This window comes from Neoarius graeffei, chromosome 18 (genome assembly GCF_027579695.1).
Source record: "Neoarius graeffei isolate fNeoGra1 chromosome 18, fNeoGra1.pri, whole genome shotgun sequence".
Classification (NCBI taxonomy): domain Eukaryota; kingdom Metazoa; phylum Chordata; class Actinopteri; order Siluriformes; family Ariidae; genus Neoarius; species Neoarius graeffei.
Window position 1 is genome coordinate 60,882,601 of NC_083586.1, and position 14,378 is coordinate 60,896,978.

The following is a 14,378-nucleotide window of genomic DNA, read 5'->3' on the forward strand; positions in this document are numbered from 1 at the left end:
GTGAGTACTCAGGAGAGCAAAAGGAGTCGCGTAAGGACGCGCACCAAGCCCTCCGCCTACGGCAAATTGACCTACTTGCCCAAGATATCGAACAATTCGATCCCGACAATCAAAGAACTAACATAAATGATTATTTACGAGGAATTGACCGATGCCTGATGGACCTGCCGAACGCCACAACACGTGAAAAACTTAGACTAATCTGGAAGACCTCCAGTAGTAGCGTTCGTGCCTTTTTAGAGACACTACCCCCAAACATTCGCGATAGTTATTCGAAACTTCGCAATTACATGAGGGAAGAATATGCACCATACACGGACGAAACCTCCGCGATATTGTGTGCATTACAAATCAAACAAAAACGGTCTGAGGCGCCTCGTGAATATTACAGATGGCTACGTACTGCCTATTTCCAAGGTAGTAGCGCACCAGGGTTGGAAGAAGATAGAGGTTTCATATCTCTCTTCTTACATAACCTCCACCCAAGCGTGCGGACCCATGTCACACTGACGTGTCGACAAGGTCGCTATTCGATGAGCGAAATTAGGCGACTAGCCCAAATGACCTGGGAGACCATCGTCAAAACCGCAAACGGAAATGATGATGACCCCAGAGTCCTTAGGCTCCAGGATGCAAATGGGCCCCCGCTAACCTTAGAAGGAGGTGAAGCTCCAAAAGGGGGACCCACCTGGAAAAATTCCGGTCCAGCCCGATCCTTGCTGAGCCATCACAAGGGTGAGTGGAAAAATCGACAAGGTAAGGCCAGGAGGGACCGAGGGCGAGTCCACAGTGACTATGGCAATTGCCCATCACATGAAAAGGGTCGTAGGGAACAAAACGGTTGGCAGCAAAACCGTCATCCCCGCTCTGACCAGAAACGGCAGAAGCGTTCCGACCGTAGCTCTAAACGCAAGGGTAGAGACGACCAACACAGTGACTCAGACCAACCTGGTGAGTTCCACTCAGAGCTGGACTCTTTAAAAGCCCAGTTGGCTGAGATTAAAGAACTGTTACACACTGAAAAAAATGGCTCTTTGGATTTAATTAATTTCCTTATGTCAACAGGTCGCACAAACTCCAATCATCTAAATCCAGAAATATTTTTCCAGTAAAGTATGATTATATTTATTAAATTGAATTTACTTATATTTTTTATGTAATTGCAGGCAATTTTTTTCAACAACATTTACCCAAGTTTTTAAATAAAATTTACTTATATTGATTTGCATGGCTTTAATTAAATTTCTTATTTATTCTATACAAATCAAAAGCATTTGTGTATATTTAATTTTTTTTAATAGAATTTACTTATATGGCTTTAATTACATTTATTTATTGTATACCACATGCAATTGTGTATATTCCAAACAATACAATGGTTTAACGCCCAATTCAGTTTGGAAAGGAAGACCGCAACACTGCGTCTTTACCATTTAACCACTTTATTCTGACTTGCTGAGTCCGTAAGCCAAAATAAAGTGATGAAATGGTAAAGAAGCAGTGTAACACTTATTCTGCAAAATGAAAGCGATGGATTGAAAAGCTCCCCCTGCCAATTAATTATGTTTAAGGTGTGCGAGCCCTGCCAATATCCATATGCAGTTGGAAGCAATACAATAATGAAAAGTAAAAGCCACGATAATATTGCAAAGGGATGTTTGAATTGTTAGGAACTACCTTTAAAACATTCCTGCGATTAACCTTCAATAAATGTAATCTGCGATTAACCTTTAATAAATGTAACCAACAAAACAAACCAAGTACTGGCAATGTTAACTTTATTTTCTCTTGGGGGGGAAAAACACATCAAGAACATCCAATCTTTCTCTAAAACAATCACTTTGTTTCCAAGATATTTCACTTTTGTGACAAAAACCTCCATATTAAAAAACAAAACACTGGAGCATGATTGACATCTTGATCTATGACAACTTGACATCAACTTTAAGTGCTGAACTGTGCTCCTCTTTTTTCCTTTGACTCGTTTGCCCCGTCTTCCATTCTGAACATCCCCTCACAGCTCTCCTGACTCTCTCTCCCTACTTACTTTCTCCCACTTCCCATCGCTCTCACTCCCTACTTACTTACACTTTCTCCCTCACACTCTGCCACTCACTCACTCACTCACTCCATCTCTCCCTACTTACTTTATCCCTCTCTTCCTCTCTCTCTACCGTCTCTCTCTCTCTTCCCTGTATGTCTACACTCTCCTACACAGCTGTGCAGCAATCTGGGGGAAATGGGACTGTACTGTATTTTTACCCCGTTTTCTTCAGTGCGGGTCAGGCCTGTGTTGGGATGAACCAGGCAGGGTCAGCAAGGCTTGTGTGTACATTGTAGTCCCAGTGGAGAGGGCACTCTGAACTGAAATGTTCCCCATAGTAATAATAATAAAAAATAAATAAATAAAAAAGTCCCTCAAAGTATCTCTAAACTTGAACTGAAACTCTGCAATTGAAATCCCCCCCCCCCCAAAAAAAAAAAAAAAAACCTTACAGTGCAGCATCCAATTTGTTTTTTAGTCCATAAACTCTTGGGGAGACTCGCTCCCGATCCATCTCCATGAGCACTTTCTGGACAAACTCATAAAAGTACCTGAGCTCACGTGGATATGCCATGTTCATGACATATATTATTGCAAACATGAAAACACAGGCCTGTGCTTCACTGGCAATGTTGTCGAGGACAATAGTGCCCTCCACATGGATCCCAATATCTTCGTGGTCTCCAGCATCTCCCCCGTCTTTGCAGATAAGGTAGATGCCCATGGGTTGCTTGCGGAATTCCCTCTCGATATCAAGTCCTTGGATGTCCTGGGGGGGGGATAAAGTCGAGACACTGCAGGTGAATAGGCTAAACTTGCAGATATCGCCATGAAACTTTACCAGTTGATTACACACACACACACACACACAAAAATGTATTGCAATGTATTGTTAGACATTGAACCCAGGACAACGATTTTAATCGTATTTAGCCCTAAAATAGTGGTATACCCCTTTAAGACGGCATGTGATGGCAATGAATAAAGTGGCTTACCATATACTCCCGGATGAGATCTTCATCTTTCTCGCCCAAGTAGATGCATAACGACTTCAAGGCAGCTGACCTCTTCTGACTAATGGGACTGGTAGTCTGTGTAGAAGGATGAAAATTAGTAAACCAAATCAAATTTTACAGAACAAATACATAAATGAAAAAAAAAAAAAACACACACCTTGCAATGTAATATTTACAACCTGTGATAACCTTGAAGGGGCTAGTATACACACAACATGGTACTCCGAAAACACATACATATATTCAGTAATACAATGCTCAAAAAAGGAAACAGACTGGACATGGTTTATATCCCACAAAGAACCCTAGAAAGCAGCACATCTCCCTCAAATTAGGTTATCAGATCATGAAACAGTCCTGCTACTGCCCGCGTGAATCCACCCACAACGAAAAACATTAAGGAGAAGACACAGACACCACAACTTAGCATGAAGTGCATTCATGAGGTAAGGCACACAAAATTACTCGGGACAACTAGAAGCTATGACTATCAGGGGATGTCCACAGGCTGCTGACGTGCACGACGATTATGGTAGGGCATCTAACCTATTACTGAATACAAGCCTGTGCCATGATGAAGCTGCAAACCCCCTCTGCTGAGCGATCTGAAGGTTTTTTTTGCATATTACAAGGAAAACTTCTTAAGACGCGCATTCCAGATGAAGCACAAACGTAGAGTGAAATAAAACAAGATGTCCATTTATTGTTCAGTCCGGTTGACTTTCCATTTTTTCCAACAAAAGAAACAAAACTAAACAGAGCACAAAACTATGCTGTCAAAAAAACTCTTACCCACACTTTGTCTGCCATGCACCTGCGAGTGTACCCATTAATTGCAATCTGTGAGTCGTACTACCAATGTGCATGGAGGGAGGAGTTCACAGTACCATTCAAATCGCTTGACAAGTAGGATGGCAAGACAGGGAGACTTAGGTCTAGATATATAAGGTAAGTATATAAACAAGGTAAGTATATAAAACAGAAGAGGGGAGTATTTCAACAAGGTAAGTGTATAAACAAAAGAGGTAAGTATATAAAGATGATAAACAAAACATGACAGGTAACCGAATCCATCGGGTAAGTATCTATATCCAACATAAAAGCTTTTCTTTACAGGTTCCAGCAACTAAATCAAAATTTTTACAAAACACAAAAATGGCTCCTACACATTCACTGACAGCTTTAACGCAGCACACTGGATCAAGCCATCGTCCCCTCCAGTTTCAACGATTACCTTCCTGTTCACGAACAGGGCCTGACACTTCACATAGGATGCTCTGTTCTGCTGTTCACCCTGCACTCACTCAGCTGGAGGAAAACCACTCAATGCTGTTCATCGCCTAAAGTTCAGCATTGACCACCATAATACCAACAGTGTCTGCAGTGGACAAGCATGGCCTCAACACCTTCCTCTGCCACTGGCTACTAGACTTCCTCAGCAAGAGACCATAAGCAGTATTTGCCAGCAACAACCCCCAGAGCACCGTCACGCTAAGTACAGGAGCACCACTAGCCCTCTGCTCTTCACCCTGCTGACACACCAAAGCAACACAAAGCAACCTACAGTACCAACCACCTGGTAAAATTCATCACATTGATGGTGATGCTGTGGAGACAGCAGCACAATGAGTACAGTGAGCAGATTCTCTCCTGGACCACAAACACATTACTGGGCATGAAAGCCCAGCAGTGCCTCCCATTCCTACGCACCCTGTAGCACGCCAGTGCCCCACCACCCATAACCCCCGACAGGGGGACCTTTGAGAGCATCTTGTCCAGCTGAATCACTGAACGGAGCGGGAGCTGCACTGACAACAGCAGAGCCTTGCAGCATATTGCGAACACAGCTTGGAAGATCATAAATGCTCCCCTCCCCTCCTTGCAAGACATACATCACCCACAAACTTGCCACAATTGTGAGATGCAACTTTCCCAAGAGACAACCTTTACAATCTGCTGCTTTGTAGAAAGATGTACAGGATCGAGAGACGTGGTAAAGAGAAATATACAGAAGGGGGTAGGCACCACGTAATGCTACTAGATTAATGATAAATATAGAACAGTACACATAAATTTACTTCCGTCAAGACTGTCACATGTTTGGCTAGTTTCTGGCCAGGAATGCCTCCCTTTTTGTGGAGTACAGAAGTCAGCTGAGGTAGACAGCTGTCCAGCTTTGCCATGAAAGTAGACATGAGTGGCAATGTTGTGATGCGTTGGAACTCTGCCTGCAACTGTTGTACACAAAAAAGATCAAGAAGACAAGGACCATGCTAAGTCATTGATACAATAAGATTAATAAAATGGCGAAAAAGGTGAAAGCCAAGATTATATACCAACAAATACAATGGCGATAAAAAATAAAATTTAAAAAAGCATGTGCCTACCTCACCAGCACAGAAAAGTGCAGGCCACCTGGCTTTGAACTCAGCAGCAGATGGAGTTCCGTGTACCACCTCCTTTCTTCTGAAAGCGAAGGTTCTGGACATCTTCTCTTTCACCAGCTGTGTACGGTCCCTTTGCTCAACATCATTGAGCAGTTCAACTCGGAGCTTTTCTAGGCTTTCATCAGTTTCACCAGCAGGGTTTGAGGGACAGTAGTTTACTTCAGCCTTCCTGGCCTTCTTCACGTTTTTGGCTGGGAGACAGTCATCCTTAGACTTGTTTTTGAGAGAATTTATTGTCACTTCTGGACAGCCAATCGCTCTCATTTTTGTTCTGTGATTTGCCATCTTATATTTGAGGCTAATCATCCAGGCGTAGTATCCACAAGCAGAATGATCTTTCAAACAGGGGAATTTTTTTACGAGTGCTGCTGCTACATCGTCAAATTGGTTATTTCTTGGGTATGCAGTGTAACTAAAAATCTCCTCAGCTAGCTTCTCCATGATGTCAGTCTTGAGGCCTGGAGTAATATTCAGCAGAGATCCAGTTTCTCTGAAGCACTCATTTCCGCGTTGAAGCTGTAACTCCACATTGTAAGGAAACCGCGGAATAGGGAATTCACGTGGCCATGGACATTCTCTCAGTTCTGAGTCTGAATGAGATAGGATTACCGTGTCATCTGTGTCTGATGACTGTGAGGACACACTAGCAGCGCTTTGGCTACTGCTTCGTTCTACTGGAGACCATGACGTAGAGGGCACATTGTGTGTTGAGGGACCTGGAGACCATGAGGCAGTGGACACATCACCAATATAGACCAACTTAATTGTACTTCTGTCCTGTAGGTCCATTATTGAAGTAATGTTCATATATTCATCATTGAACACTGGGTCCTTGAATTGAATACGAAAATCTCTAGATATCCCAAATGCTTGTCGAATTGTGTCATACAGCTTGGTCAGATTTGTTGGCACTGGGTCTAGTTCAAGCCTACGGTAGTCTCCCTCATCAACAACAACCCTCAACATCATTGGCATCTGCATATTTTAATCTGAAAAAAGGACAAAAAAAAGGTAATTAATATCATGCAAGAATCTTACTTAAAGTTGCAGTGTATAAGAGTGTGGCCATTGTAGGTATTGCAACTACTGTTAATTTAAAATGTGATGCCCATGGGGAAGTCACACCCTTCTACTTCCGGTCTATGGGGCCTTAACTCAAAAATGTTTTGAATCGAAGTGAATGGAGCGAGTCAAGCTAAATTCTGATTCCGTTTCACATCTGGGCCGGATTTCACATATGATGGCAGCGAAATAAACATATGTGGATTGGCATAGGAAGACCACATTTTTAGCTGGCAAGAAACGTTATTTTAGTTTTTGTGCGAGAAATGTAATGACAACATGCGCCTCAGGTCATTGACATGAACCGAGGCTAAAGACGTGCAGCCAGAACAAGTCCATCATTTTTGACATGAAGCCCTGTTTTTAGGTAGTCTGGGATGAAATAAGGTGGTTCTAATCAAAATTTGAACGATGGCTGCTGAGCTGAGCATTTTAGGTTTCTGTGGTACTGTTCTGGGGTGGGGGAGTACCACAGATACCTAAAATGCTCGGTTCAGCAGCAAATGCCCAAATTTTGATCAGAACCACCTTATTTCATCCCAGACTACCTAAAAACAGGGCCTTATGTCAAAAATAGTGAACTTACATGGCTGCATGTAAGTGGCTGCACATCAGACATACACCTTCTCTTGTGTAGTACAAATAATTATGTAGCTTTGCGCACACACAGCTCAAAAAAAAAAACTTGACAGGTAAAGTGGACAATCACACCATTGGTCATCATTAATTCTGAGGTACAGCATGTGTGATCAAGGTGGGAAAGCAGTGTGGATTGGAAAATAAGTTTGGTCAGCCCGGTCAAATTTTAACTTCCTCGGCCCCATGAGCCGTCCAGAACGGGTGGAGACTTAGGCTCCCCACTGCCACATTTGGTCTTTTTGCGAATATTTAGTAAATAAACTAATTTTTAGTAGAATGACCAAAATACAGTATGTTTTCCAGCTAAAATGCCAATTTCTAAAAATTCGTAATGGTGGACAATGGAGAACATCCCCATTCATCATGTATGAAAAGTGCAATTTTTACAGCTATAATGACTACATAGAATTTGGTGGTGGTGGTAAACATTTGTTAAAGGGCAGCATGAATTCTGGAAATGAACTAGTAAAAACGCACACTGCACCTTTAAAGAATATGCAATACTTTTGGCAGTTTACTTCAGAATGTATACTGCTTAATCACATGTTTTCATTAGTATTTTCCACCCAGATCAATTTGTAAGTGTCTATGGCTATTGTGACTGAGAAAATTGCAGATCTTCTCCATGTCATCATTTTGAAGACATTTTATGCTGCAAAATTACTGTGTTTTGGCCAGAGCAGTAAATATTAGTTTAATTACTTCACAAATATTCATGAAGAGAGCAGCAGAGTTGCAATGCCAACTGTAGACACAATCCTACATACTCTAAGGATGTCTGTTTCTATGAACTGTGAAACAGGAACAATTTATTTGTTAATGGTTTTCCATTGCCCTTTCATGCAGATGGCTTTGCTGGCAATTCAACCAATTTGCTGGAAAAAGTTCAATTTCATAATTATATTGCCATGACATCAAAGCGTCAGAAAGGTGAAGACTTTGTCATCATCACTTTGGTAATAAATTTATAATGGAGGCTCTGAATGAAGGGGCTGTGAAACATATTACAAATGGTAGCACGAGGTTTTCTGCTGTATATTTGAAAGCAAAATAATAAGTAAAAACATTAAAAAGCCTCTTGTTACCATTTGAAGTGTATGAGTATTATTTCATGGAACACGAACAGAACAATTTACAGAACAATCTGACCTTGTATAGATATGAATCTTTTCAATGTCACCATTCGCCTGCCTGCAACCCTGTAATCTGCCAAGGGGTACTGGTCTAACATGTCACAAAGTGGAATGAGGAAGATTTCAGATGTAGGACACAACTCAAACGCCCTAAAATGCTCCCAATACCAAGCACCAAACTCCTTAACAATAAAGCTTAAGCTTTTCTCCAAAACAACCATCTGCACCACCTCTGCAAACTTTGGCAACCCATCAACAGAGCCATGAACCATAATCATACCTTGCCTGTAATTCACCCCATTAACAGACGCATTCTTTGTGAGCTGAATGTGAGTGATATCAGGATATTTTAGCTGCAATGCTTTCTGTACATCCTGATGCAAAATCTCAATAGGGACAGTGGACACACTTGAAACAGTTAAATTAGACCTTTCAATTGAATCCAAGTGATACGAAATCATAAACTGATGCTTCACTGCCAGGGAAAGGAGAATGTTTTTGAAGCAACGTGTGTGACGAACCACCTGCTTAAAAAAGCTATGCTTCGCTTCAAACCTCAACGTCCACATCCCAACGAGTGGACCAAAACATTTTATCATCTGTGGATAATGCTCCACAAAATGATGCTTTGGCAGCAGCCTTACATCCGGAAACACCTCTCGTAATCTATTTCTATGTTCACAAATCTTGGCCTCAAGGAAAGCAATGGATTGTGTTGTGTGCACTGATGCAACAATTAGTTCGACAATGTCTTTAAGATCCAAAATGACCTGCCAGGCTGGCTCATCTGATGGCACCAAATGTCCAACCACAAATGGGAGAAACCTCAAAAGACTCCAATTTTCATGGGCATTTCCACCAATGCTTTTCTTCAGTGTGAAGGTCCTTGGGATACCATGGGGACGGCTACTCTTGTCTGTCCACTTGTAGGGAAAATTCAGAATCAACTCATTAAGCTTGTCAAGAGTGAAATATTTCTTTGAAATGAACAGGCTGAGACAGTGTGCCAACTCAACTGGTACTATGCCTTCAAAGACATCATGAGCAAGATCTGGAGGGTACCCAGTACAGACATCAAAATGAGAAAGATGTGCAGAGAAAACACAGCCCCTTTTAACACCGTAACATGGATTTCCACTGTCCTGTGCGGACTTCACATGCGTCTCATGTGTTACTTTGCTTCGAAGAGTAAATGCACCTGAACTCACTTCTTTCTCCTGAATTTCTGACTTGTGTGCCACACAAAACCGGCAAATGTATTCACCTGCAAAACTCTCAATAAATCCAGCAATACTGTGTGCTCCCAAATTGTCGGCTATGACACACTGAATTGTACCCTTCACAAACTCTCCAAGATTTGCAATAAAAATACCCTGGCTTTCCAAAATCACAAGATCCCTTAACAAGGGCTGTAGGACCCTTTCATAGCCATATTCCTTCACATCATCTGATCTGCAGAGTAGGGCCAAATAAATTGAAGTCAACGAGGAATGGCTACCTGGAGGTAAATTACTGAGATTCCAATAAACAGCACAGATCTTGTGCTTTTTGCGCGACGTGCCAAGCGGATTACAGATTTCATAATCATCTACATATAAATTCAATAACACTCGCAACTCACCTCCTGACAAAAAATGATTATGCTTATAAAAAGCACCATCACGAAAAGACTTGAATACCCCTTCTCCGCTACCTGATAAGAGATGGCTATCTAATGCTTGGTTAAGAATGTGACAGTCAGTGAACAGCTGCTGTAAAAAGTTCAATATTGGAACATACTGCAGTGTTCTTTTACCCTTAGCGTCCAAGGTATATTCAATTGGTTCCACAACTTTAAAATTGTCTTTGTAGTATTGTTTGCGCTTGAAGGATGTTGACAAAGGACAACCTTCACCAATTGACTTGTATACAGGATTAGATGAACAAAGAGCAGATGCAAGTTCATAAATGATTGACTGGTCAACTTGCAGCTTGTAACGGTTCAGTGTTTCATGCAACACATTTCTTGTATTATGTAAAGATGCTTTGTTCAACAAATATTGAAATTCTTCCAGTAATTCATCAACTGCAGCACTTGGTACTTGAAAAATATTTTCAAGCTTTAATAACACTCTTGCAACTCTTTGTTCTATTATCTCCGAATTATCCTTTGATGAGTCTGAATGAACATCAGTCTGACCGTCAAAACACAACTCTTCCCTGTTTGAAACACCTGGCTCTCTAGTTTCAGCTTCAACGATTCCTTTTACAATGCCATCTTTATAATCTACAAAAGAATGTGGATTGTGCTTGCGAAATCTGTGAGACTTAAATGTGCAGTATACATTGGTTTTGTATTCACACCCTTTAAACATACAAGTAACCGTTTCATTGTTTCTCAGATGTTGGCCAATATGCAAAAAATAATCACGTTCTGTTCCAAGTTCACCAGAGCCACATAAATTACAGGAAAATGTAATAGGCCTAACTACGTTTGATTCCCCTACTGTGGTGTGAATTCTCGACAAGTGTGTACGAAGTGCATTCCAGGTCTTTAAAAGTGCACGGGCAATCAGAATAAACACACTTAAAACAATGACCTCGCCCCAAATGGCCGTGTGAGATTCTGTAATGTTTAAGAATTTCTGATTTCCGAGACACTTCAATGCCACAGTCTTTACACTGCCACATGAACTAGACAAACAGAGAGGAAAGGGGGGAAAAAGAAAACATTACTTAGACTTTCAAACTTTTAAGGGATAAGTACATCCATTTCAACTTCACTTTCATAAAGCCCTACAGTGAACAACTCGAATAAGCACTGCCATAATGGTCCTATAAAGAGATTAACCCCCAAATGACGAACAACCTTGGTTACTCCTAAATAATGACAGATGACACTGTACAGCTGACACGTGCATAGCATAACGTAAAAAGTTTGTCTGTTGAATAGACATACCGAAGCAAGTCTCTCCCGATGATGATAATTTACGTTCACCAGTCAGATGAGGATGTCCTGAAGGAAAAAGACAAACAAAAAAATTAAATTATTATATGCTGCAAGTGTGACGTCCCTGATAAGTGATTACAAGTCACTCCAGACTTTGATCTGCAGGCAAAATTGTTCATATTAAAAGTTAGTGTGCCATTTTCTTAGTAGTAATATATGGTGCCCACTCACAAATGCTAACCTTTGTATGAGTAATTCCCACGATTGTTCCTAAGTATTCATGATGACTTTCATACACTATATTGCCAAAGTATTTGCTAACCTGCCTTGACTCACACATGAACTTAAGTGCCATCCCATTCCAAACCCCATAGGGTTCAATATGATGCCATAGCTTTTGCAGCTATTACAATTTCAACTCCTCTGTGAAGGCTGTCCACAAGTTTGGGAAGTGTCTATAGAAATTTTGACCAGGCAGGTAAGCTAATATTTTTTGGTAATATGGTGTACATAAAAAGGTGAAGCACTCATGTTAAGTGCAGGTGCCCTGTTGACAAAGCTTAGGTAGAAACCATACTTACAGCCAGACAGGAATATGGACAGACTATGACAGGCCAGACTGCCAAACCAAACTGTATGGGATACACAAGCAAATAAATCAGTCAGGAATAGTGAAGTTCTACCCCATACCCGAAAAGTAATAAAACCGTAAATTCACTTTAAAACATTTCACAAAAGAGACAGGTAGTCTGTCATGTACATGCTGTCCTCAAACATCTAATGTATGTATTAATTGTGTGACTGGAGTAGGCGTCTCCACATAGTCCTTCAAATTAATTACACCAAAGCTACATACATGATGGGAACATATAGTGGGTGACATCTGACTCCAAGGCATTTTTGTGATCCTCAACAAGTGAAAGCGAGCATGACAAGTCTTGTAGGTGCACCATGTAGGATTGTGGTCAGAGTAGGTATTGCAGCTGTGCTGCTCATTGCAACTGTGCTGCCCATTCCCAAATTAGATCTTCTCATGAACATGAAGTAATAAACTAATTTACTAGTATGACCAAAATACAAGATGTTTTGCAGCTAAAAATGTATATTACTGGAAAAGCAAAATGGCAGACATGAAGAGCCAGCTTTTCATGTATGAAAAGTGTCATTTTCCCAGTCATAATACTTAGAATTTGATGGTGGTGGTAAGTACTCATTTGTGAATGAGCAGCACGAATTCTGAAAATAAACCAGTAAATATGTTACATAGTCTACCTTTAAAACACATGGGCAACAAGAATATGCACTTAAGATGGCCTTGCCCAAACTTACCATGTTTGCCTGTAATGCTAAAGAATTTCAGAATTTCTTAAATGTCTCAGTTTAACCCTGGCAAATAAACTAGATAGAGAAAAAAAAAAGAGAGTTTGAAGAGACGTTAGGCTGGCGATGCCTTTGTTAATAATGACCAAATGAATAATAATTCTTAAATGTAGAGCATCCAAATAAAAGCCAATCCTCTCAATGCATGCATAAGTCCTTACTCGCGCCTGCTCTTGCACTGTTTTTTTGCATGCATCGTGCCTCCTTACTCGCGCCAGATCTTGCATTGTGTCTTTGCAATTTGCATGCATGCATCCTTACTCGCGCGTGCTCTTGCATTTCACACAAGTAAAACGAGTAACACGTTTACGAGTAACACGAGTAAAACGCATTTTAAAAGAAATGCAAGAGCAGACACGAGTAAAATGCAACAGCAGGCCGCATGCATGCAAAGAAAAGCTTGATTTGCACATTATACACTTCAGGATTCTTCAGTTAATTGCCAGAGTGGCCGATTAGACGGTGATCCGCCTTGTTGAATATTGTTATTAACAAAGCTATCGCTACTGGAACTCGGCCTCGTAGGCCTACGAAACGTTTTCATCGATTTATAAAACCTAATTTACTTTCGAAACAGGAGAGTTACGAACATTGACGCACAAGAAACTTTTCGTTAGCAGGCTAGCTCTTTCATGTTACTGGCTTAGCCAACAGGTTAAGAAGTTTTTCGCCTCGCTGTTCTCACATCTCCTTTAGCCAAAGGATGTTAAACACACATCTTATCTAATTCAAGCAAAATGTAAAACACATGAATTGTTTCCTTACCAAAAACGTGAAGAAATCCAACCGACGAATTCGAAGTTAAGTCAGAAGGCACAGCTACATTTAGAAGGATCTATCAAACTCTTCTCACGCGGTCCGCAGGTGGATGAGAAAATGCACATGCGCACTGCATTTCTACTGGAGTTGAGCACGCGCCTTTGACGTTAACACGCATGCACGAATCTGTTACCCAATAAACACAAGTGGGATTCAATAGATAAAAACATGTGACATTTACAAGGGGTCAGAATCAGTTGAGTCTTAATAGCTGTTACCTAAAAAATATATGTGGATTCAATTATACATCAAAATAAATTAAATTAAACCTGACAAAAACATGTGATATTTACAAGGGGTCAGAATCATTTTTTTCAGTGCAGGAGACGTCAGACCCCTCAACAGAGAAAACAAAAGAGCCCAAGAAAAATGGCAAAAAGCTATTTGCTGGCATGACTAGGCCAGGAACCACGGGTATATCTCGTGAAAGGGGGAGGAGATCCCTCTGAAACAGCAGGCGAGGGTCAGGATGTAGGGCCCCCCTGGTGGCGAAGGCAAACACACAAGACGCACCTCCCATGTGCGCTAAAGTCTTCACCACCATCTCTCAGACACACGGCTCTCACAAGGCGACCCAATCCCAACCAAGCCCTTTGACATAAACTTGGTCAACTTCACACAAAACAAAACCCCACAGTCGTTGGATCCCACAAAACATGCACAAACTAGTTGCGATGGGATTAGTGCGAACACTGATCAACCAAGCGCCACGCGAGATCAAATTTCGTATGAACCTCAGTTCATGTCTTTGCACACCGAGTTCGATGTCGAAACACCCGACATTGCGACTCCCCCTAGTGGCAAAAATCTCCCTCTATCCATCGACTCAGACACAGACACCCATTTCACTGCTGGTGTAATGGCTGCGCTGTGGAACATGTTAGGCGTCGAGGTGAAATTCAATATCGC

General features: G+C 41.3%; 1 protein-coding gene across 4 annotated transcripts in view; it reads right to left on the minus strand.

Annotated features, from left to right (window-relative positions):
- Positions 1-2,461: 2,461 nt before the first annotated feature.
- The window catches only part of LOC132866383 (uncharacterized), a 32,069-nt gene continuing 20,152 nt past the window's right edge, over positions 2,462-14,378 (minus strand). For 3 of the 4 annotated variants that reach the window (XM_060899138.1, XM_060899140.1, XM_060899137.1), the window contains exons 4-10: positions 13,416-13,595; positions 11,852-11,902; positions 11,280-11,336; positions 5,448-6,496; positions 5,139-5,294; positions 3,040-3,135; positions 2,462-2,813 (exon numbers count right to left, since the gene is read on the minus strand). In XM_060899138.1, the coding sequence (XP_060755121.1) occupies positions 2,493-2,813; positions 3,040-3,135; positions 5,139-5,294; positions 5,448-6,488 (1,614 nt within the window). In that variant the 5' untranslated portion in view covers positions 6,489-6,496; positions 11,280-11,336; positions 11,852-11,902; positions 13,416-13,595 and the 3' untranslated portion in view covers positions 2,462-2,492. The remainder of the gene's footprint in view (positions 2,814-3,039; positions 3,136-5,138; positions 5,295-5,447; positions 6,497-11,279; positions 11,337-11,851; positions 11,903-13,415; positions 13,596-14,378) is intronic. The other variant, XM_060899139.1, reaches the window with a different exon arrangement.